Source organism: Crotalus tigris, unplaced genomic scaffold (assembly GCF_016545835.1).
Source record: "Crotalus tigris isolate CLP2741 ecotype Arizona unplaced genomic scaffold, ASM1654583v1 scf7180000024153.1733885, whole genome shotgun sequence".
NCBI classification, from domain to species: domain Eukaryota; kingdom Metazoa; phylum Chordata; class Lepidosauria; order Squamata; family Viperidae; genus Crotalus; species Crotalus tigris.
In genome coordinates, this window is record NW_024100414.1 from 332,521 (window position 1) to 358,108 (window position 25,588).

Here is a 25,588-nt window from a genome sequence, read left to right on the forward strand (position 1 = left end):
AGTCACAAAATGGGGCAAAACTCACTTAACAAATGTCTCACTTAGCCACAGCAACTTTGGGCTCCATTGTGGCCTAACTGTATTAAGAGTTTTGCAGATTAATTGACCTACAGAATAATTCAGGCTATGAAAAAACAGAGACAAAACAGAGTTTGAACTCCATTTTCTGCCCCGATAAGAGATTTCCCGATGTGGCTCTGAATGCTTTGCCTGTTCTATGCAATGGAAAAAAAACACACACAAAAAACCCCTTCCTATCCCATGGCATGTTAAAACAATGTTTTGTTTTATTCGGAAAGACAGCCTTACAGCTTCGTAGCCGAGATGCTATCGCCTCAACGAGTAAAACCCAAGTTGCCAATGTCACTTAAAACTGGAACAAAGAACCACATTAAAGGCAGGCAAGTGGTAGGTTTTCAGAGGGAACTTTATAAATGCGCTTAGAAAATGTTGATTTGTCAAAATCGAGATTAATACCTTCCGATGTTGGAATGACATTTCAGCTCTGCCAAAGGCTCTTCTTTTTCTCCTCCAGACTGCCTGCGTTTCGTTCAGAAACAAACAGAAAACGTTAGATTTATTCTGAATTCTGACGTGAGCTTTGCTGCGTTACTCGGGACTGCTCAGGATATTTTCAGCAGGAGAGGCTGAAAACTGGCTGGAGTCTTTCCTGCAAAGCCTCCTTCTGTTTTATTTATTTATCAAATTTTATAGAGCCTTGCCAGAAGCAGCCCTGGGTGGTTTGTGCACAACTCCTTGAATTAAACCACCCAAAAGCAAGCTCGGTGTGCGTACGTGTGTGTGGGTATCTCTTGTGTAACTTTTGAGATTTGAAAGGCATCTCCTTTCACAAAGTTTACACTCCAGATTTGAAAAAATTAACTTTCCTTCTAAGCAGGAAAGCAAGGTGAAAATTCAGCCCAAATTAAAACTGCTTGGGCCATCCTTTTACAAAATGTCTCTTGACGTAGGAGGGAGCCAAGATTTGCTTCCTTCAAAAGCTGAAAAGTTCCCCTGGTTTTAAAGAGGAATCGGGTTCTGCAAGGCAGTCCTTGACTAATGACTAGAACTGGGATTTGTGTTGCTAAACGAGGCAGTCGGGAAGAGAGCCGTGCCTGATTTTATGGCCTCTTTTTGCCATGGTTGATAAACAGATCATTGCTGGTGATTTGGTTTTTTCCTGCTGGCAGAGTTTCCCCAAATCTTCACCAAAGTACCTCAAGATCTTTTTTCTCCCTGCTGAAAAGCAATTTGAGCTGAAAGATGCCTTATTGTCAATATGTCTTTAATTGAAGGACGGATTAACCCTGGTGGAACCTGGTTGGCCTTCTCTTCTGGATCAGGGAGGAAGAGAACGTTCCTGGTGGAACCTGGTTGGTCTTCTAGATCAGGAAGGGACATTTCTGGTTGAACCTGGTTGGTCTGTTCTTCTAGATCAAGAAGGGGACATTTCTGGTTGAACCTGGTTGGACTGTTCTTCTAGATCAAGAAGGGGACATTTCTGGTTGAACCTGGTTGGTCTGTTCTTCTAGATCAAGAAGGGGACATTTCTGGTTGAACCTGGTTGGTCTGTTCTTCTAGATCAGGAGAGAGACACACATTTCTGATTGAACCTGGTTGGTCTCTTCTAGATCAAGAGGAAGGGGCCATTTCTGGTTGAACCTGGTTAGTCTGTTCTTCTAGATCAAGAGGAAAGGGGGACATTTCCGATTGAACCTGGTTAGGGTATTTTTTTTTCCTTCTAAACCAGGAAGGGGACATTCTGGTTGAACCTGGTTGGTCTGTTCTAGATCAGGAGGAAAAGGCACGTTCCTGGCCGAACCTGGTTGATCTTCTCTTCTAGACCAGGAAGGGAGGGGGTATTCCTGGTGGAACCTGGTTTCCTCTTCTAGATCGGAAAGGGCACATTCCCGAGGTTGTGTCTTCCTTCTTGTTCCAGCCGTTTCCCAATCCTGTCCACAAGCCATCGAGAGCTCCAGATCAGCTGGGAGAATTCTGCTCTCCCAATTTCCTTCGCCCTTTTTTCCTCTTCCCCTTCAAAGCTGAGGGGTCCAAACCACTCGAATATTCAAAGGCAAAACTGAGGTGAGGTTTGACCTGAGTCTTCCTGAGAAGGTCACGCCTGGAGAGAAAAAGAGAGTGACGGACAGATGAGAAATTTAAAAGCAAACATATATATATATATATATTAGGATTTAGGTTTCCAGGAGAAAAGGCTTCGTTTGTTTCCTTCTCCAAGGCCACCAGCCTTGGATTCTCTGAAAAGTCCACCAAAAGTTTCATTTTGCCGGTGGTCCTTAACAAGTTTTCACTGTGAGTCAATTCAAAATTAGAAGGGCACAAAACAAAAGCCAGTTAGGAACACTTTTCACGTTTAACACCCGTTGCTGCATCCCCACGGTCAAAATTCGGGCGTTTGGCAGCTGGCTCATATTTACGATGGTCACGGCGTCCCGGGGATCACGTGATCCCCTTTTGCAATCTTCTGACAAGCAAAGCCGATGGGGGAAGGCAGACTCACCTAACAGCCGTGTTACTAACTTTAACAACCGCAAGGATTCTCTCGAAAGGTCATAAAATGGGGCAAAACTGACTTAACAACGATCTTGATTAGCCATAGAAATTTTGGGCTCAGCTGTGGCACCATCTACAACTCAGACCCAAACGGCTAAGCCAATTGTTCGATCGGAGACTAGCCCTGACAGTTTTTATTATTATTTTTTTTTAAAAAAAGGGGGGGGGGAAGAGAACTTTTATTATGTAGGGCAGCGTCGGTCTGGTTGCTGCACGGAGGGGGGGGGGAGGAAAAAAAAGAAACCCCACCCTCCTCTTGGGAAGGGTTCCAGTTCTTCCTGCCTCTAATTAAGTGATATTAAGGCCCCTTAAATGCCACAAGAAAATTGGCAGCCAGGACGCTCCTGAGCCATCGGCAACGGTTACGCCAGAAGAAGATGATGATTCAGCTGCAACTCTGGGCTGCGAGAACTCGGTTGAAAGAAGAAGAAGAAAAGGTGGCTTTGGAGCATCAGTGACCAGGTTAGAACCTAGAATAGGGTTGGAAGGGACCTTGGAGGTCATCTAGTCCAACCCCCTGCTCAAGCAGGAGATCCTATCCCATTCCGGACAAATAGCTGTCCAGTCTCTTTCTAAAAGCCTCCAGGGATGGAGCACCCACAACTTCTGGTGGCAAGCAGTTCCACTTGTTCTCACTGTCAGGAAATTTCTCCTTAATTCTAGGTTGCTTCTCTCTTTGATTAGTGTCCATCCGTTGCTTCTTGTCCTGCCTTCGGGTGCTTTGGAGAATAGGTGGACCTTCTCTTCTCTGTGGCAGCCCCTCAAATATGCTATCGTGTCACCTCTAGTCCTTTTCTCCATGAAACTAGACACAGCCATTTCCCGCAACCGTTCATTGTACTGTTTAGCCCCCAAACCCCTGATCATCTTTCCTGCTCTTCTCTGCACTCTTTCTAGATACACTAATGCACTGATGATGTTACCTAGTTGGGTAACGAAATGTCTGCAAGAAAGCAACCAAGCTCAGAGAGCACCAAGGACACCACAATCATTGTCCTTCTCTTCCCCTTACCCTTCTCCTCCGCTCCACAAACCCCACTCCCCTTCTAGCACTGATGACGTTACCTAGTTGGGTAATGAAATGTCTGCAAGAAAACCACCAGGCTCGGAGAGCACCAAGGACCTTGCCTTCAGAAGTTGTGAGTACTCTTAACACTGGAGGTTTTTAGGAAGAGATTGAATCACCATTTGTCTAGAATGGCGTAGGGTCTCCGGGTTGAGCAAGGGGTTGGACTAGAAGACCTACAAGGTCTCTTTGTCGGGCTCTGTTAGAGACCTCTTACGGTCTGTAATAGCTCTGCTATTCTGATTTCTCCCTTCTTTCCTATATCGTGGTAACCAGAATTGGTTGCAATATCCCAAGTGTTGCCTCTAAAGCGACCGATAAATTTATCAAAATGTATTTATTTTAAAACACGCGAAATGAACTTATTTTAAAGGAAAGCATTGGTGGCTCACCCGAGCGGGAAGACCAGACCCGGATTTCTGGAAACGAAAGCGAGAAAGCTTTTATTCTCCTACAGGAGCGTGAAACAAGGGCGTGTTTGGTATCGGTGTCCCCTGCTTTTCTGCTAGACCCTTGAGAGTGTAGGGAAAGGGAATTTAAGAGACTAACAAGCTTGCAGGAACAGAGGAAAACATTGTGTGCCTCTAATCCGAAGAGACTTTCGGTGTCAGTCAATCCGCTCCCCGCTGGGTCACCGAGACTTCAAAAGCAGCCCCCATCCCATCTTACATGTTCTTTATCGGCTAATCAGGCTACTATTCACTCAATAAAGCTCTTTTAAACCCACCCACCCACCCCCGCTCGCTTGTCGTGCTCCCCATCTGCTGGCGAGGGTCAACCGTCCCCCTCAAAAACACGGGGGTCCCTAGCGGGTTCTGGAGAGGACAATGCCCAAAGACCCCCCTCTCTCCAACGGCCTTCCCTCTCCGCACGCACACACCCCATCTCACTTAATTTGGTTCAAAGAGGCAGAACTGTCAGCCCCCACCCCATTTCTGCTCCTTGTCAAAAAAAGGGGGGGAGATTAGGAGAGGGGCTGTCTTTGTGGGACTCTCGGGTCTCCCCGATCAGTTTTGTCAGCACAAGAGAGGTGGGGGTGGGGGGGAGAAAATCCCTCCAAACACTTATTGTCTTGACTCTTTTAATCTTTGATCAGATTGAATTTTAAGGTTGACGTGAATTTTAAAGTTGGGACTTTGAGGCCTGATGTTTTCATGTTTTTTTAAACCTTTTCACCGTTTTATATGGTTTGTGTTATCACCTGGTAAGGCAGCCGGGATCACTGGATAACAAGTTGGGTGGCATATCAAATTTAATAAATAAATAGGTAAAGATTGTTTTATAGGACTGTAAGACACTGAGCATGGTGTAACAGCAAAGTGGCTGGCATGTCAATTTCATAGGTAAAAAAAAAAATATTGTTTATTGGATTGTAAGACGCCGAGCATGGTGGGACAGCGAACGGGCTGGCGTATAAATGTAATAAATAAATAAATAGGTAAAATAAAATAATATTGTTTATCGGATTGTAAGACGCCCAGAGTCGTGTTGTCAGTGAGCTGGGTGGCATATCCATTTAAAATCCGTTTAAAATAAATAAATAAAATAATATTATCGGATTGTAAGACGCCGAGCATGGTGGGACAGCGAACGGGCTGGCGTATAAATGTAATAAATAAATAAATAGGTAAAATAAAATAATATTGTTTATCGGATTGTAAGACGCCCAGAGTCGCGTTGTCAGTGAGCTGGGTGGCATATCCATTTAAAATCCGTTTAAAATAAATAAATAAAATAATATTATCGGATTGTAAGACGCCGAGCATGGCGTGGCAGTGAACTGGCTGGCGTATAAATTGAATAAACAAATAGGTAAAATAAAGATTGTTTCATTGGACTGTAAGATGCCCAGGGTGGCATGAGAGTGATCTGGGCAGCGTATAAATATAATAATTAAATAAAAGACTGTAAACTCTCAGCATTGCCTCACGTCCATCTCCTCTTTTAAGGAAGGCAAGCTGAGGTCTCTGAAATCTGTATCCAAGGAAAGGGATTGCTTCTCCTTTCCTGGATGGAGAAAAACCATGAAAAATGAACTTTTTTCAAGGGATGTCGTCTCCTCCCCACGCTTGGTGCCCAACGATGCAGCCAGGAAGAGGATTTCTCCGCTCGCCTTGCTTCGAATCTGGGTCTGGAAACGAGATTATTTTGCATTTTACCTTTTCTGCTGCTTTCCCGGCCGCGAGGCTCCAGCAGCAGCGCCGAGATTCCCAGGAGCGTCGCGGAGCCCAAAACTCTTGGCCACGTGACCCAAGTGCAGAGCCCGGATGTGGAAGATGGGCTTGAGGGTGGCGGGGTAGGTGGCGTACGAGCGAATGAAGGACTGCAGGGCTGAAAGACAAGAGGGGCCAATGAAGACATCCCAGCTTCCCAACACCCCCTCCCCACCCACCTCTTCCTGCCCTTCCTTCCTGAGTCAGAACACCGGTTTATTTGCGCAGAACTTAAGCCTAAATCTCTGTGTGGCAGGAGATTGCGGTTTACGAACAGTAATAAAAATGTCATTTTAGCAGGCTCAGTCTCCCGAAGATCTTGGGGAATCTCGGAAAGCTCTGTTTGCTAAGCAAAGCGAACGCCATTTCCCAATCAATGAGGGAATAGCCAAGGGCGGCAGCCCCCTCCTCTCATTTCCTAGCCTCCATTTTTTTTAGCGGGGGGGGGGAGGGAAGGGCAGGAAGCAAGACTCCCAAGATGCCCACTCAGGTATTTGGAGTCAAATGACGTCTCTGGCATACGTGCCTGCCTCAAAGCCTCTGAAACAGCTGCCAAGGCAAGTTTCTAGTCCACACTGATGAAAGGGGAAAGAAGGTTTTAAAATAGGAGTGGATTTTAGGACTGGGTTTTGAAAGCAGCCGTTGCTTCCACTGAAAGCGCACTAAAGGTAACTTTGGTCCACACTGATTAGGAGAAAAAGGCTTCCTTCCTTCCTTCCTTCCTTCCTTCCTTCCTTCCTTCCTTCCTTCCTCTTCACTGTCATTTTCTATCCATTTTTTTTCTCTCTCCCTCCCTTCCTTCCGAATCTTTTTTCTATCTTTTCTTTCTTTCTCCTTCCTTCTTTCGTCAGAATCTTGTTTTCTTTTTTTCTTCTTCCTTCCTTAGGATCTTCTATCCATCTTTTCCTTCCTTCCTTCCTTCCCTCAATCCCTCCCTTCTTTTCCCCTCTCATTCTCTTTCTTTCCTTCTCTCCCCTCCTCTTCCCCCTCCACCCCAAAATCTTACCAGCCCCAGATAAAAAGTCTGCCAAGGAGGCCCCGATCCACCATCCACACTGACCAGGTCAAGACCACCAAGGTGGCGGATTGAGAAAGGACAGCCGAGGAAACGCCGGGAGGCTGACTCTTTGGCGCCGTTTCCATTTGGGGTTTTTTGCCATCCACCCAGAGCCCAGCTGCTGCGTCAATTATTCACCGTTCTCGGCCGGGCTGGAGAAGGGCGGCTGGTGGATGCCAGTTGGAGAGGGGGCATGGATAGGACACGGATACAAAGAGATGGGCACCGAGTGGGGGGGGGAGAGATGGAGGGAGGGGGCAACTTTGCAAAAAAAAAAAAAAAAAAACAGGAGGGAGAAGATACGAACTAGACAAGTGTTCATCGGAAAACGTGGGGCCGCTCTCCTGTTCCTTGGCAGCCGTGGAGGTCCTCAAAGGCTGGCACGGGAAAGCCCATTTCATCCATGTTTATGGAAGCCTCAATGGTCAAAACTGCAGATGCCAATATGGCCCTGGTCGTGGAGAAGCCTTTCTCCTGCCATTCCCGGTGCCAGCGTCTCGTGCCAGAAACGCTGGTGGGCAGAAAGACCCAACACTTCCGTTCTGCTTCAAACGCCACTTCCTACTCTGCCTCGTTAAGCCACAAAACCTCCCTCGAACGCGGAAACGCCAGCGCTCGTAAAGTTAGGGAAGCAAATTCCTGACCTTTTTTGCCCCATCGGAGGGTTTTAGCGCTGGAGTGGACAAAATCCTCAAATTCGGTCTGCATCACGGTGGCTCTTCGGTGTATTTCCTGGACCTCGCCCTGCTGGCTCTTCTAAACAGGAAAGAAGAGGAAAAAATTAAGCTCTAGAGGGTCAACAGAAGAGATTTCAAAAGATGCGTCGCTTTGGCAACTCAGACATGGGAAAAGAAAGCGGTGAGAACATAGAATTGTAGAGATGGTTCAGGAACCTTGGAGGTCTTCTAGTCCAGCCCCCTCCTCAAGGCAGGAGACCCTAAACCATTCTGGACAAATGGCTGTTCCAATCTCTTCTTGAAAACTTCCAGTGATAGAAAAGGACACAATTCTGGCCTTTCCTCTGATTAATTGTTCTCACTGTCAGGAAATTTCTCCTTAGTTCTAGTTTGTTTCTCTCCTTGATGCGTTTCCATCCATTACTTCTTTTCCTGCCTTCAGGTGCTTTGGAGAATAGGCTGACCCCCCTCTTCTTTGTGGCAGCCCCTCAGATATTGGAAGACTGCCATCATGTCGTCCCTACTCCTACTCTTCATTAAGCTAGGTGTACCTAACCGTTCTTTGTATGGTTTTTACAGAATAACAGAGATGGAAGTTTCTCGGCCCTTATTAAGCAAAGGAGAAAACTTTGCCACCTGATTTAGCACAGTAGCAATAGAAGTATCCAATACGTGAATATTTATCCAAAGCACTCAAAACCAAAGCTATTAAAATAGCAACAGTTAAGAACTACTTGTGTTATTTATTTGGCTTTAAAATACCTCTTTCCTTTCGGCAACTGTAACAATTAAAACCCTCTTGATTTCCTAAGGCTTTTTGTTACTGAATAATGCCAAATGTATCTTGATTTTTCCAGCAACTGCAGAAATCTGTTTCACTGCTCAATTATATTTATTATTAAACGGATACTATTATAAACCACTTTTTTTCAGTGCTGTTGTAAACTTCGAACCGTCACTAAATGAATCGTCATAAGTCTAGGACTCCTGTACTTTGTGCTAAGCAGGGATTCTTTTTGGAAGAGTGTTGCAAAAACCCACAACTAGCTAAATCCAGACTGTAACCCACTTTTTAATGTGTGCTGTTCTGCCCACAGTAAAAAGAATGACAATAAAGGTTATCTAACATCTAATCCAATCTAATCAATACCTCAAATTGGTGTGAATCCTGGTTTGTGGACCAGAAGACCACAGGCCGCATTTAGACACCTTTGCACAAAGCAAAACCACGATGGATAAACTATGGCAGCTGATTCCCATACCGCATTAAGCCAAAACTAAACAATTTTTCTCTTTCTCTCTTTTTTCTTCTTCTTGCATCTGGACTATTTTGTGAGGTTGCTGTGACACCACAAAAAAGAAATGTTCCTTTGATTCCCTTGGGGGGAATAAAAATGGACCACAGGAGAAGCCATGAAGCTAAAACGTCCCACCAATATATCCATTTGCGTCGCCTTTCTGCATTTTTAAAGAAAAGCGATGCACAAATCATATTTAAAAACTGATTTTTAAAACTTGTCTTGGCAAAATACTAAGACGTTCTCCCTCGTTCTTTGCTCCCTGATGCTCCTGCATTCGTCAATCCAGCTTTTTTCTTCTTCTTTTTTTTTTTTAAAGACCTGTTGGGTTGCACATGGTGTCACCTTCCTTCCCGGTATGCGTGTGTGTGTGTGTGTGTATTTTTTTTTAATATGAATGTGAAATTAAGCGAAGCTGCCCTTTCCCCCGACGTCCAGAATCCTCTGTTATTAAAAAGTAAAGCACTTTAATAATGAAAAACTTTTTTTTCCCCTCCTGCCCCTCCTTTTCCCCGTGTTTTAACTGTTTAAAATTAATGAGAAGGGCAGACCGGTTGTCAAAGCATTATTGAAAGCGGGCAGTGAGGACCAAATAAACTCGAAAAATCCCCCCCGAGTGTTAAATAAACACAGCCTCACACCTCTCGAAATCCCACTGATGGTTATTGTATACTTTCCTGTAACCGAGCTCAGAATAGACGCCAGCGCCAGGGAAGCAAGGAAAGATTTCAGGCTTCCAATAAAGGCCTTAATTTAAAGACAGCCCAGCGCGAATTCCAGGAGAAAATTAAAGGGACCTCAAATTTAAGTGACAGGTGACTTGAGCTATGCCGAGACTGTCTGGGGATTTAGTAATAATATGGCAATATATTACAAAGGACTTCTCACTACCTGCTTTCTCCAAGGCCCCAGCTCCCTGTCTTTTAGGTTTCGAAATGAGGTATTGGTTCTTCCTTTCTCCAGGAAAAAAAGAGAGAAGGAGAAAAGGAAAAAGAAAGAAAAAAAGGAAGGAAGGAAGGAAGGAAGGAAGGAAGGAAGGAAGGAAGGAAGGAAGGAAGGAAGGGAGGACGGAAGGAAGAAAGAAAAGAGAGAGGAGGGAGAGGGAGGAAGGGAAGCGTGAACGGAAGGAAGGAAGGAAGGAAGAGAGAGAGAGAGAGAGGGAGGGGAGAAGGGAAGGGAGAAAGAAAGGAAGAAGAAGGAAGAAAGGGAGGGGGGGAAGAGAAGGGAGAAAAAAAGAAAAAAAGAAAGAAAGAAAGAGGGAAGGAAGAAGGAAAGGGAGGGAGGGAGGGAGGAAGGAAGGAAGGAAAGAAGAAAAGAAAGAAGGGAGGGAGGGAGGGAAGCAGGGGGATAAAAAGACAACTGTCAAGGTGTCATCTTTTGTGCCCTTCTCCACTAACAAATAGAGTGAAGAAGAAACATAAAATAACAGGCTTGGAGGTCATACTAGTCCCTGCACAAGCCAGAGAGTCTACATCATTTCCTGGACTGACATACTTTGCTTAGCAACTGTTTGAAGTTACAACAGCACTGGAAAAAGTGACTTATGACTGATCCTCACACTTATAACCATTGCAGCATCCCCATAGTCATGGGATCAAAATTTGGGCGCTTGGCATGCACTTATGATCCTATGATTGCCATTTGTCACACCTTCCCAGATGGCTTGGGACACAAGTTTGCTTAACAATTGGGGCAAAAAAAGGTGGTAAAATTGGGTGCAACTCATAAGCTAGTCTTTTGCTCTTGCAAATTTAAAAAAAAAAAAAAGAATGAGGAAACTGGAATAAAATCAGAAGGAGAAAGGAACTGACCTGGTACCTCCCCTGGTTTCCTTTGAAACGGTCATCTTTCATTAAGTTGGACAAAATCTCTTCCATTTTTATCTCTGCAATGCTGGAAACAGAAAAGAAAGGGGGAAAAAAACCACAATAATAAATGACAGTGAAACCTTCGGTCACAATTCTCCAGATTAAAAATCTAGGCAGACGTTGTTGGGGTTTTTTTTCCTTTTAAGTTTTCAAGAATCATCTGTTTTCTTCACTTCTTAGATCAAAGCCAAGAACGATAACGTCGGTTCTGAGTGAGAATCTGTGCAGATTCGAATTTGGCGACAGAATTTGCAATACCACAAATTAAATTGATTTCCTTTGGGGCTTTCTTTGGGCCCCCCCCCCCGCAAGTTTGCCTGGGGATAAAGCTTATTTAAAAATGCGAAGTTTGATAATATTTCCAAAAAAAGCATGTTGGTGTGATCCAAAGTCAGCCAGCTGGCTTTCATCTTTAAGACAGGACTAGAATTCCCAGTGAATGTGAATGCTCCAACACTGGAAGTTTTTAAGAAGAGACTGGACAGCCATTTGTCTGAAATGATATGGGGTTTCTTGTCTGAGCTGGGGGTTGGGCTAGATGACCTCCAAGGTCCCTTCCAACTCTGTTATTCTGGATGGATGGATGGATGGATGATTATTATTATGGATCATTGCAGTCACCCAGATGTTCAGACTGGATTTGGCATTTTTGTCTACCTATCGAGTCCTTACCCAGGACCTGAGATAGGCAGATGTTGTTGTTGTTATTATTATTATTATTAAGATGTCTCATCCAGTATGGAGCAAGTTATGGTTCAAAAACTGAACCAAGAACTGATTCCTAGCATCTTCTTTTCCTCTTCCTTCCCCTTGCCTCTCTCTTTTAGAGTCGTCTCTCTCGAGGTGGAAAACATTCCCATAGAAGCTATTATGGGAGGTTTTTTTGGACTGTGCCAAAAGTCGAACTTAAAGCAATACTTTAAGCAAATAAAAACGGCGGGAAGAATTTCGGCCTACAAAGACAAAACAGCCACAGCCCAGGGATTGTGTTTTCATCATGCTCAACTGCCCGGAACTCCCAAAACGACAAAGTAACACATCAAAAAAGAGAGAGAAAGAGAGAGAGAGAGAGAGAGAGAGAGAGAAAATGACCCACTCTTGAAAAGTGTTCCAAATTGCCATGAATATCTTTGCTTATTCCCACCTGTTAGTTCCACTTGGCCCATTAAAGAGACAGGGAACAAAGAAAGTGATCAGTGATTTTTTTTAAAAAAAAAACAATAAAAAACAAACAGACCGACCGGCTTCGCTCTCCGCACACCCACCGGCACACCATGACCGGCCGGCACATGGCGTTCTTTCTGCCTCGTTTGCCACACTGAATTTGTCAGGATAAATTTCCACACGGCTCCATTTACGAACAGAAAGGGCAATTAGATCTGACGCCACGCCGTGCCCCAGGCGTGAATCTGTCTCTCCAGATCTGATCTGCAATCCGTTATATCCATATATTCGCAGTCCCTGACTGCCTGTGTACATGCACACAGATATATAAGCTAATTTTGCAGATGGCTCGTGCACCTCTCGAAAAAAGAGAAAAAAAAAGAAGAGAAGAAAAAAAATCTTTGTCCTGAAAGCAAAAAAGGTTTATGAAGCGGAGTTTCACAGCTCTTAGGAACTGCGATGAAACAGCCGGCAAATTCCTTTGGTGGCCAAGCTTCAGGAGAGCAAAAACAAAAATTAGAGCAGGGTGTTTGAAGGAGAAGGCCTTTTATTCAGGGGCAAATATTTAGACATGAATAGAATATTTGTAGCCTCAGGGTTGAACTGTGGGGGTCCTTGGTGCTCTCTGAGCTAGGGGGTTTTCTTGGAGACGTTTCATTACCCGGCTAGGTAACGTTATCAGTTTAAGAAGGGAGCAGAGTTTGCTCCTTGTTTATATACACTGTCTTGCTCTGCCAGTGTTGAAAGCCGGCTGGGTGACTTTGGGGCCAATCACCAGGAGATGGTGAGTTCTAGTCCTGCCTTAGGCACGAAAGCCAGCTGGGTGACTTTTAAGCCAATTGCCAGGAGATGGTGAGTTCTAGTCAATCATCAGGTGATGGTGAGTTCTAATCGTCCCTCAGACATGAAGGCTACCTGGGTGACTTTGGGTCAGTCCCTCTTTCTCAGCCCAATTCACCTCGTAGCATCATTGCGGAGAGAACAGGAGGAAGGAAGGAACATTCGGTGTGTTAGACCCCTTGAGTTATTTATAAACAATAATAAAGGTGTGATTTTTTTAAAAAAAAAAAATCAAATAAATAAAGTCCACCCCACCAAATATTAACCTAATTTCTTCTGCAATCAAGTAACATCATTGTTCTGCTTCTCCTTTTTACAATAATAATAATAATAATAACAACAACAACAATTCTCTCATTGCTCTCTAATATTCCAGGTTGTTTCTGCTTGTACATCACTCAGGACGAAACCTAGAACATTTTTTTTAAAAAAAAATCACGCTGAAGTTTTCATCTAACTTTAGTTTTACACTAACTGTTCACCCCATCTTTCTTTCTTTCTTTCTTTCTTTCTTTCTTTCTTTCTTTCTTTCTTTCTTTCTTTCCTTCCTTCCTTCCTTCCTTCCTGCCTTTCTCTCTCCCTCCCTCTCTCCCTCTTGCAAACAAGATGTGGGGCTGCAGCTGTTATATTAGCTAAAGTTGGCCAAGGATTTTGACACCCGGTGGGGGGAAAGGGGGGGGGAACAGAGAAGATTTGTGTGACTCACTTAATCTTGTAGGAAGCCAGAAAGCTGACATATTCGGCCTCTGAAGGTAAAAGGATGAGCAGGCTGTTTCCAGGGCTGCCAATTCGGGCTGTCCTCCCGACTCGGTGGATGTATTCAGCGAGCGAAGCTGGTGGATTATACTTCCCAGGAATTGGGGGGAGGGCAGGGACGGGGGGAGAGAAAAATGACAACGTGAGCTAAGTGGAGAATGAATTAGCAGATTGCACGAGTGATTAATTAGAGTCTCCGAGATCATTTTCAAAAATAACACACCCCCTAAACAGCCCTGGCGGCATCCCTTTTATTTTTTAAGGAGGGGGAAAGAAAAATAAAGGAAATAGGAAGAAATTGGGGATCAGAAGCTGTTAAGGCCTACTGGGATTATTTATTTATTTATGTATTTTTGGGGCCCATGAAAACATATTGCGTCACTACTGGCCGTCCTCAAACTGCAACTGTTCGTTTCGTGACCGTTTGGTTATGACCACACGGGGAAAAAAGTGAGAAAAGAAGACCACTTACCTGCACAATCCAGGTGACTTGAGGGAGATCTAAACCGCGAGCAGCAACATCCTATTTAAAAAAAAAAAAATCAGAAAAGTCTCTGTTATGGCCCTAATAATGTCTTTTGTTTTTTATGATTCTAAAGGCCAGTGAGTTTAAAAAAAAAAAAAACTCCTCCAAAGTCCTTTCATATTGGTGAAAAGATCTGTCAGTTTGTGGGAAGAAAGACAATCAGAAAGTCTCCCTCCGTGAACGTACTTCATGATGCATTTGTCCTAAATAAGGACAAATTCTGTGGCTAGGATTCTTGCAACTTTTGCCTTTTTGTCTCAACAAATCTTGTTGAAGAAACTTGGGAAGAATTGGGTTGGAGGAAAAAAAGTTAGCTTCCACCCTTTCTTTCCTTCCTTCCTTCCTTCCTTGCTTCCTTCCTTCCTTCCCTCCCTCCCTTTCCTTCCTTCCTTTCCTTCTCTCCCCCCCATTTTCCTTCCTTTCCTTAACCCTCCCTCCCTTCCTCTCCTCCCTTCCCTTCTCACTTCCTTCCTCCTTCCCTTCATTTTTTTCTCTTTTCATTCCTTCCTTCCCTTTGTGGACAGCATCTCAAAGGGAAGGAACATTCCCTAGTTTTTTGGGAAAGTAAAGCTTCCTTTCTCTCTCTCTTCCCTCCCTCTCCCTTCCGAATCCTTTTCTCTCCTTCCCTCCCTCCCTCCCCCCTCCCTATTTCCTTCCTTCCCTCTCTCCCTCCAATTCCAAAAGTCCTCATCCACTTCATTATCCCCACTCTTTCCTTTAGTTCCCTTCTGCTCTGCCAAAACGGGGGGGGGGGGAGATTGGGTTTGACCAGGCGCTTCAGCTTATTAGCTGCCATTATGCCAAGATGCCGGGTTCCAATTCAAGGAGCGGACTGGGGGGGGGGGAGAGGCTTTACTCCAGCCAGCAGCGCCTGGCACCGCCTGCCCGCCCGTCCACTTGATGAAGCCCGCACCCTGCCAAAAAGGGTTATTAGTTTAAGCAGATCAAGGCAGGACCCCATGCAAAGGCGTAATGAGTATGCAAATACATCAGTGCTCATTACAGTGTTTCCACCGCTCTGGGTTTTGTGTTTTGTTTTGTTTTTTTCAACCTGGCTGGTGCAATCAAGGCCAGCTGCCTCCCGATCCCAGGCTCGTGCGTCATGGGCTGCGCCTCCCGCTGCATTTCAGCCAAAGACAACCCATAGCAAGAAATGTTTATAAAATGGGGCAAAACTCACTTTTTGATAAGAGTTAGGCTGGGATCTGAAAACTTGGGAGGCGCCGCTCTGCAAGGTTTATTTATTTATTTATTTGCATCCAGTCTTTGTATTATTTTTTTATAAATAACTCAAGATGAGAAACAGACCTACTGCTTCTTTCTCCCGCCTGTTTTCCTCCACAACAATCCTGTGAGGTAGGATGAGCTGAGGGAGAGGAACTAGTCCAAAGTCACCTAGCTGGTTTTCATGCCTAAGGCGGGTCTAGAACTGCCAGTCTCCTGGGGATTGGCCCAAAGTCACCTAGCCAGCTTCCATGTGTAAGGCAGGACTAGAACTCCCCTTCTCCTGGAGATTGGCCCGAAGTCACCCAGCCAGCTTACATTCCTAAAATGGAACTAGGACTCCCAGTCTCCTGGGGATTGGCCCAAAGTCACCCAGTCAGCTTTCATGTGTAAGGCAGGACTAGAACTCCCAGTCTCCTGGTGATTGACCCAAAGTCACCCAGCTGGTTTTCATACCTAAGGCAGGACTAGAATTCAGCCCCCCACTTTCTATCCTGATGCCTTAACCTTTTCACCAAATTGGCTCTCTCTAGACCAAAAAAATATATATTCTGATATTTATAGCAAGCTAAGACTGAGGTTTCTTTCTACTAGCCCACCAGGAAGAACAATTCCATTATTGCCGCTTTTCCCATGCAGTTGCTAAATAAGAAAACTAATTTGATATATAAAGAAATAAACAAATTAAAATACGGAGGCCCACACTGCAGAGGACCAAAGATGTCTCTTCTAAGAGTTGGATTACAACCCCCATCGATCTGTGGGATGGAGAGACTGGAATTGTAGTCCGAGGCGCTTAACAGGTGCCCAAACGCAGGATGACAGCCATCACCCCCATTCTAGGAGAATGGAAGAGGACGGCAATCTGATTGGGTGACTCCATAGTGAGACAGTCTCCCGATTGGCCAAAATGGAGCATAAATGCCTCCTCTTCCAGTCTACCCTGGGAATAAGACCACTTGATTGGCTGAGCCCTAATACAAATACGCTCTTGGGTAGAATTCACGCCATTAGAATGGTTTTAGGCAAGGTGACAGGACAGCCTTGGCAATTATGTTCAGAATGATAATTTAAATAAATTAATTAATTTTAAAAAAGCTCTCAAATTAGAGCCAGCCGGCCATGCTAGGCAGGTCACAAAATCTTGGGGCAAAAAAAGAGAGGCCGCATCTTCTAAACCAGCCTGGGCATCGTGGCCTGCCCACCGACGTGAAGCTTCCAGGTCCAGATGGAAGCTCCTACATGCCGGTGCCAGCTTGTCAGTCGGACTCCGATGATTCATTTCTTTGCCCCAAAGAGCACCTTAGCAAAATGGGAGGAGTGGGGGGAGGGGTCAGAACCGGACGTGGGAGGCCCCCCCCCGTGTCTCTCCCCCTGCCTGCCAAGAGTCATTAAGGCCGAGCGTGGAAAGCCGTCAGCAGGGAGGATGCCTCCGCCAGCCGGGCAACAGATTGGGCTGCGTCATCGGCGGAAGGGAAGGGTAGGGCGGCAGCCCCCAAGCTGTCAGGAAGATTGGGGGGGGGGGAACGGCTGCCTGTGCCCGCCAGAAAACTGGCAAGACGTGTTAGCGTGATGGACTCAATGGGCAAAGGGAAGGAACAGATGCTCCTTCAAAGGGGATGTCCAGCCCTGAAGGGCGGCAGTGGCTCCTTAGAAAGGCCAAAGCTAAACTTGGAAGATGATAGGTCAGACACTGGAAGACAGGCAGGTAGGTAGGTAAATAGAGAGATAGATAGATAGATGCAGGAGGTAGGTAGATAGACAGACAGACCGGTAGGTAAGTAAATAGACAGAGGTAGGTAGGTAGGCAGGCAAACAGACAAAACAGAAAGACAGAGAGGTAGGTAAGTAGATAGACAGACGGAGGTAGGCAGGTAAATAGACAGACAGACCGGTAGGTAAGTAAATAGACAGAGGTAAGTAGGTAGGTAGGTAGAGAGAAAGACAAACAGAAAGACAGACAGGCAAGTAGGTAATTAAAAGACAGGCAGGTAGGTAGGTAAATAGATAGATGCAGGCAGGTAGGTAAATAGACAGGCAGATTGGCAGGTAAGTAAATAGACAGACAGGTAGGTAGGTAGATAGACAGAGGTAGGTAGGTAAATAGGCAGATAGACAGGCAGACAGGTAGGTAGGTAAATAGACAGAGAGAGAGTTAGGTAGGTGAGTAGATACAGAGATATAGACAGATAGAAAGACAGACAGATAGATGAATGGATGGAGAGATAGAGCGCTAGACGACATGGATACATACATGGATGGATAGATGGATGATAAGACAGATAAAAATAGAATACTGTTAAAACACACACACACACACACACACAAACAGTTTTGCTCCGAAGTCCACAATCCTAACCCAGGTTAATCACGATCACGCTCCCTTCCTAAGTTTGGATCTGGCATCGTCCAAATTAATTTGCTACTTTTCTCTGGCAAACCCCGAGATATGTCAGGCACCGAATACAGCATTATTTGGCAACTCACTGTGCAGAGTAACACCCCAGTCTTTGACTGCAGAAAAGCCTGGAACACGGACGATCTCTCCTAAAAGAAAAGGAGAGAAAAAAAAACATAAAACGTGCTGCCAGATCAGGCAAGTAAAACTAATTCCTTAAGAAGATTAAAAAAAAAAAAAGGATTGCCAAGGTTACCAACCATTTTAATTTTTTTTGAGGTGGGAGGGCAGAATCTTTGGGCCTGCTGATTTCCAATGGCTAACGAACAGAAGACTTTATGCACAAAAGCAAACACTTTTTGGCTGCTGCTTTTAACTGAATTTTACTTGTTTAAGATTGTAAATTTCAGGCGCAAGAGACGTATTTCTGGCTTATGTTGCAGTAAGGAAGCTTCCTCGCTAGAGGTTAAAATAAAGGGGGTGGGGGGAGTTTATAGGAAGGATCTGAACTCACCTCTTGTTTCATGTCACCGTGCAAACGTGCAAAGGTCAACGGAGAAGGAGGGGCTGGTGCTAACCCTGATCCTTCACCCCCGGACTCCTCACATAACACTTTTTGGAAGAGGATGTAGTGAAACTCCACCTGCTCGCAGCTCGAGAAGAAAACAATCATCTTGTGGCGTTTTTCGAACTGCAGAAGAGAACAAAATCCGAATTCAACATTGATGATATGTTGGGACTCCAAAGAGAGTCAGGGTAGGGGGGCGGAGTCAAAAGAGGCATCAGCCCAGAATTTCTACGTAGCCATAAGCAAGCGTTTATGACCAGTCGTACGCCCCTGCTTTCTGTACTGTTGTAACTTCAAACAGCCAGTAAATGAATGGTTGTAAATTGAGAACTACTAGCTCAATGAATTAGGAATGTGTCGGTCTGCTTTCGAATGCTATCTGGACATTTTGGGACTTAAAACACGTCTTGCTTTGAAGAACGGAGCTCATACACCCAAATTCAATAAACAAAGAAACGAATAAAACATTTCCATCCCAGTTGTAACTCTAGACAGAGAGTATATAGAATCCACCTCTCTAAGCATCTGGGCTTTTCTCAGAACTACTTTGAACTTCTTACCTTGAATTTCCCAAACAGGAAAGCCGCCAACGTCACTAGTCTTAGCTTGCCTGGGACCACTACCACGTTCTGACGGAGTTTTTCGGGCACGGCAAAACTGCCTCGCTGTTCCTGGGCAGGAAGAACGGCCACAACCTCCCGAAGGTGGTCTTTTTCCCGTGATGCATTTGAACCCAGGGCTTCTGACGCCACCGAAATGCAGGCTGGGTCTTGCAAGCTGATATGAGCTAGTCTCGAGACCCCTGTGGAGAATCGGTGGGTGGATGAACAAGAAATAGGTGACAGAAATGGCAAATTGACTACTTTGATCAAAGAAGGGAAAAAAATACAGATAGTCCTCAACTTACGACACAGCCCAGGTCATAAAATGGGGCAAAACTCACAAAAGCTGTCTCACTGAGCGACGGAAATGTTACGCTTAATTGTGGTCCTAGGGCTACCTGCGTATTGTCTCGTTCTTTAATTTTTTTTTAAATGCTTCTTATTTGTAATGCTGGTCCGGGACCCTCATAAAAATTATCGCTATCGTTATTATCACCGTTGACAGCCAAGCCCTGCTTCCCCTTCCCTCCCTTTAAATATTTTGATCCCTGCAAGCTGTATTTTGCCATTTCCTAGATCCAAAAAACTCCCTCTGTTGGTGATTTTCTTGGAAAGCAGCAGAGAAAAAACGAATAGCGTAATCCAAAATATTTTCAAGAGCCCTTTTCTGCAAATCTGGGAGTTTTTAGCCACTGGAAAGAAAATCCTCAGAATGCAATTGGCAAAATTACCTCCTCACCAGCTGGACTGGGATCAGCTTCCAACATTTTTAGTTATCAAGTCCCAGAATTAATACAGATTTCGACTAGAGTTAACCCCAAACTGGTTAAGGCTATTAGTGGATCAAGGAATCAGATTAGACACCAGGAGAGGGTGAATTCTAGTCCCTTCTTAGACGGGGGTTGGACTAGAAGACCCCTGAGGTCCCTCCCAACTCTGTTATTCAGTTAGGATTAGACTCACCTTCAGAAAGTGTGGCTGACAAAAGAACGTTTTGCCGTTTCGGGCTGGCTGCATTGACCGCGTTTAATATCGCGGCCACGGCCTTTTCAAAGCCCAGATCCAAAATTCTGGGGGGGGGGGAGGACAGAAATGGGAAATCAGTCAGAGAAGCATCTTACACCCACTATGTTTACTGAGTACGATGTACAATTTTGGAAGAAGAAGAAGAAGAAGAAAAAAAGATTTTTAAAGTCTCGATTCACCCATGCCAGTTTTTCTTTTACTTAATTTTCCTTTCAAATTAAAAAAAAAAAAATTAAAATCCTGAAATGAATAAGTAAGCCTCTGAACTTTCAAGGTTTAGTACTCTAAAGCTTAGAAAATTTATCACTTATTTCCTTTTATCGATATAGACAGATAGGTATCAAGCACAACCAAGGTACAAGTAGTCCTTAACTTACAAGCATTTGTTTAGTGACTGTTCGAAGTTATGACGGCAGTGGAAAAAGTTGACTGTCCTTGCACTTATGGCTGCAGAGAGGAAATCTCACTTCTGCCACCTGAGCAGATCTTTCTATCAAATATCCAGAATGTTCCTACCTGTCAGCCTCATCCAGAATCAGCCACCGGATACAGCGGAAGTGGATGCACTGGGTAGATGTGATGTGATCCACCAACCGTCCAGGAGTTGCCACGAGGATGTTGATTCCTTTGCGCAATCTGTTGAAAGGAGGGGAAGTAAGAATGAGAAGGAAAGAAGGAGAGGGAGGGAGGAAGGAAAGGAAGGAGATAAGAATGGGAAGGAAGGAAGAGGGAGGGAAGATTAAAAGAGAAGGAATGAAAAAAATGAGGAAGGAAGGAGGAAGGGAGGAGACGGAGGGAGGGAGGAAAGAAGGAAAGGAAGGAGATAAGAATGGGAAGGAAGGAGGGAGGGAAGATTAAAAGAGAAGGAATGAAAAAAAATAAAAGAGGAAGGAAGGAAGGAAGGAAGGAGAGGGAGGGAGGGAGGAAGGGAGATAGGGAGGAAAGAAAGAAAGGAAGGAGATAAAAATGGGAAGGAAGGAGGGAGGAAAGATTAAAAGAATGAAAAAAAATAAAAGAGGAAGGAAGGAAGGAAGGAAGGAAGGAGAGGGAGGAAAGAAGGAAAGGAAGGAGACAAGAATGGGAAGGAAGGAGGGAGGGAAGATTAAAAGGAATGAAAAAAATAAAAGAGGAAGGAAGGAAGGAAGGAAGGAAAGAAGGAAGGAAGGAAGGAAGGAAGGAAGGAAGGAAGGAAGGAAGGAAGGAGAGGGAGGGAGATAGGGAGGAAAGAAGGAAAGGAAGGAGATAAGAATGGGAAGGAAGGAGGGAGGGAAGATTAAAAGAGAAGGAATAAAAAAAATAAAAGAGGAAGGAAGGAAGGAAGGAAGGGAGGGAGGGAGGGAGGGAGATAGGGAAGAAAGAAGGAAAGGAAGGAGATAAGAATGGGAAAGGAGGAAGGGAGGGAAAATTTAAAGAAATGAAAAAAGATAAAAGTGGAAGGAAGGAAGGAAGGAACGAAGGAAAGGGAGAAAAGGATTCAGAAGGGAGAGGGATTAAGGAAAGGAGGGAAGAGAGAGAGAAAGGAAGTTTTACTTTCCAAAAAACTAGAGAATGTTTCTTCCCCTTGAGGTGCTTTCCACAGCCCATACCTGGCTTTTTCCGATTTCTTCTTTTCGCCCCCCATCAAGACTCCTGGCACAATCCAGGTAAATGGCTAAAAAGTACAGGAAATGGAGATAGTGAAACTTTATAGTGGGGAGGGGGGGGGAGAGAAAATAAGCCTGTTCAGCATCCGTTGGTTTTGTTTTCTCTGACAGAAATGCCAGTAGGGCCACCATTTTGTGAGGCCAGGCGATCTCCACATTCCAACTGGGCTCAAAATGGCGGCTCATCTCATAATGTACTTAAGATGTCTGACAGAGGGGAAGACAAAGGCCTCACAAACATTACACCCCAAAATTACGCATGTTACCTAAACAGGTGTTTTAATTTTTAGATACAAATTCTTTCCTCAACCTCAAGACTCATTTAATGTGATGGGAGGGGGGATTTTTTCTTAAATAAAGTCCTCTTTCCAGGCAAGGAGCAACAGAGAGGTGCCAGAGACAATAAACAAACATCAATTATGTCTTCCATCTTTTTCAATCCATGCTTACCTTTAAGAGCTTCTGGAGGGTTTCAAAACTCTGTAGAACTAGCTACAAGGAAAAAAAAGTAGGATTTATTACACCATTCACACCACCCTACTCTGCCTTTAGCTATTTATCCCCTAAATAGGAGCTTTCGCCACAACCGTATCTATCTGTTGTTAAAAAACATACAGGATTTGCTCTGGAGACAAATGTAACTTCCATCATCCCCTGCTGCTTGTCAGCTAGCTGGGGATGATGGGAATGATCTGAACTTGCAGGAAAGAGAAATGCGGGGTTGATCAATGGGGTTGATAAGTAGTGATTCCATGTTATCAAAAAACCCTGAAATATTCAAAGGCATTGCCGATTGGGATTAAAATTAAAACTGGGAAGATGGGTAAATAAACTCACCTCTCTAGTTGGAACCAAGATAAGGGCATATGGTCCGTCACTACGCTAGAGGAAGGAACAAGGAGACAGATCAGGTTGAGGAGCAAAAGAGAGGCCAGGCCAATACTGGTAGAATATTTGTAGCTCCAGGGTTGAACTGTGGGGTCCTTGGTGCTCTCTGAGCTAGCTGGTTTTCTTGTAGACATTTCCTGACCCAATTAGGCAACATCATCAGTGCTAGTGGGGTTTGCTCTCTGCTCATATACAGTAGCTCTGAGCTTGGCTGTTTTCTAGCAGAGGTTCCATACCCAACAAGGCTGCATCATCAATGCTACTCCAGTGCTAGTCCTGATATTACCTAGTTGAGTCATGAAATGTCTGCAAAAAAATAACCACGCTCATAGAGACAGCACTAAGGACTCTACAGAATATGTCGTTTCAAGAATAGAAATATATATATATACATATATATATATATATATATATATATATATATATATATATATATATATATATATATATATATATTGGCCTCTTTAGTAGGGCAAAGTAGCTTTTCTGCAATCAAAAGTCTGTGCTTACCTTGATTTTGGGCTCCAGTTTTTGTAAGGATTGTATGAGGGGGATGCTATAGGCAAGTGTCTTTCCTTGAAGAGAGTAACAAGGAGAGGGAAATTGGAAGGAAATCGGAAGGAAGGAAGGATAGAAAAAAAAAACCATTGTAAGCAGAATTTTGCAGATGTTTAACACCTCCACATTATCTCTCTCAAAAAAAAAAAAACCCCAAACAGGCTCAATCCCACTTACCTGTGGAGACCCCTTAAACCCTACAGGGTGTCTCAAACCACCAGGTTGCCCCATCTCCATCCTATTCTGCCCTGCATGGTTAGTCATTCCCAAACAGGAGCAGCTAAATCCTCACCTGAGCCTGTCTGTGATCTGATCAGAGCATCCTTTCCTTGTAGCAACATGGGAATGGCCTCCTTCTGAACACTGGATGGGTTTAAAGATAAAAAGGGACCATCAACAAGTTTTTTTTAAAAAAAACAACAACAACAAGGTGGTGCTTTCACTCCACTGTTTCACCGTCAAGTTGTGTATGATTATCCTTAGAGCCTATTTCATTTATCACCTTTATCACATCATTTATCATTTATCATCTGGCATGCTGCATAGTTTTCTGGCTTTTTGTGTGGTTGCACACAGACATGCATTACATAACTTGATAACTAAAATGGCTTTGATTCTGCTCTGCACGCATCTATCTCTCGGCCTAGATATGATAGCTTTATTTGATCCCCGTGTGCGTTGTATATACAAAAACACACAAGAATAAAATTTGTTAGAATATATTTCTTGCATTCATATTCCTCCCCCCAAAAACCCCATAAATCCTTTTACCTGGTCATGCTCGATATTTTCAAGGATGAGGATATTGTTGAAATCTAACACAGAAAAAAAAATATGTTAGTGCTGGAGTTGTATTATGACTAGAGTTTAGTTGGCCCAAATCCATTTAGTTTAGCACAACGCTTTAATTGTACTTTGGCTTGTTTAAACATCGCTTATTGAAAAAGCTACTGTAGAGTTCCCTTCCCACATTAAGCTATAAAAGCAGGGCAAAAATCAGTGTCTGCACCAGGACAGAAGATGACATAGGTACTGTGTATTATCATACGTATTTGTCTCTGACATCTCTATATAATGACAACTGTGCCATTCACACGGTAATAGATGCACATCACTTTGATACCTTCACTGGTTGTTATGGTGGCATAGAAAATCAAACAAGATAGTTGTGACTGTTGGGTGAGCTTAACCAGAAATGCAGAAAATGGATTGAAATGTTCAACACTGGGAGAAACGTTTTAACTGTGGAGAGAAAAGGCCACCTGGCCACCTTAAAGCTCTATGAACAGAAGGTTGAATGGGATGGTTTCCAAATTCTTTTCCTGTGGTATAATTCCATGACCCAAAAATTCTTCCTGAAAACAGTCTGGATTAAAGGGAGGATTCGTTGAAACACTGCTGCACATCTTAGTGAAAGAACTTACCAAGTGAGGGTGGAGATCCAGCTGGTCAAAGGAATCTGAGGTGAAAATCTCCTCTTGAACTTGTTTCACCGCAGTTCTAGATAAGGAGCAGATCAACCCAGGAACCAATCAAAATTTGACATAAAGCAAAATTGTTTAAGTCAAAGATTAACCCAGAACTTCAAACCACGATACACCAACATGTTTCAGAAGCAAAATCCAAAATGGCAGTTACAGAAACGCAGCAGCAGATAAATAATAACAGTTTACAATGAATCGGTCTTTTATTTAGTGAAGAAAAGTTACGTTACCTCTGAATGTGGGGGATCTCTGGATTGTTTTTAAAAAGGCTGGAAGTCTTTACAAAAGGTCTCTTGTTAATGTCGCCTGCTCTGGCTTCAGACGAAAGTTTCTCCAGGGATGATACTGGTAGCCCAGTTCCTTTGATGTGAGTTTGGGGTTTTTTCCATGGCTTTTTGTTCTGGGCCACTGGAGAAGAGCGCTGCTTTTTTACAGGAGTGGCTTCCTGTGCCCCTTCTAATGTTCTTTTCCAGGCCTTAGAGCAGAAAAGAAAAGCCTGTTAGCAAATGATTCTGAATAGAGCTGGAAGGGACCTTGGAGGTCTTCTAGTCCAACCCCCAGCTCAAGTAGAAGACCCTATACCATTCTGAACAAACAGCTGCCCAATCTCATATTTAAAACTCCAGTGTTGGGCCACCCATAACCTCTGGAGGCAAGTCGTTCCACTTTCCAATTACAGAAGGGACGGAAGAGATCTTGGAGGTCTTCTAGTCCAGCCCCCTGCTCAAGCAGGAGACCCGCCTAGACCATTTCAGACAAATGGCTGTCCAGTTGCAACGCACCCCTTCTATATAAACCAACGTCCCTCTTCCCCCCTCCCCAATGGCAATGAGCCTACCTTTTTCCCACGCCCCCATTTTGGGTTGGGGGGTCTCTGTCCTGCAAGGGGGCGGCAGGGCCTGGGCAGAGGCAACGTGCTGACGTTAATAAGCAACCCTTCGTCTGAAGCCATGCTAGGCGAATCCAGCTCCGGTAGACAGTTCCTGCACAGGGAGGTTCGACTCCCAAGTTTGCAAAGAGGCTCCTAACGAGAAAGCGGCCGCAGCAAAACCAGGAGCGCAACTGGAAAAAGTAATAATAACAATAACAATAACAGTAATAATCTCGCAACTCCAAACTTGCAGCCAGGCCATGCCTGCAAGCGTATTGCCTGGGAAA

General features: G+C 44.3%; 1 protein-coding gene across 1 annotated transcript; it reads right to left on the bottom strand.

The window, feature by feature from the left end:
* Positions 1 to 262: 262 nt before the first annotated feature.
* DDX31 (DEAD-box helicase 31) lies at positions 263 to 25,584 on the bottom strand. The gene is made up of 20 exons (XM_039322945.1): positions 25,269 to 25,584; positions 24,661 to 24,905; positions 24,371 to 24,446; positions 23,718 to 23,761; positions 23,239 to 23,309; positions 22,899 to 22,963; positions 22,338 to 22,382; positions 21,951 to 21,992; positions 21,444 to 21,508; positions 20,374 to 20,493; positions 19,795 to 19,901; positions 18,790 to 19,031; positions 18,176 to 18,352; positions 17,751 to 17,810; positions 13,986 to 14,036; positions 13,464 to 13,603; positions 10,697 to 10,778; positions 7,555 to 7,666; positions 5,800 to 5,971; positions 263 to 2,122 (listed from the first exon to the last, which is right to left on the bottom strand). Exons 1-20 carry the CDS (start codon positions 25,380 to 25,382, stop codon positions 1,981 to 1,983), a joined length of 2,172 nt encoding a protein of 723 aa, XP_039178879.1. The 5' UTR covers positions 25,383 to 25,584; the 3' UTR covers positions 263 to 1,980.
* Between the last annotated feature and the right edge of the window lie 4 nt (positions 25,585 to 25,588).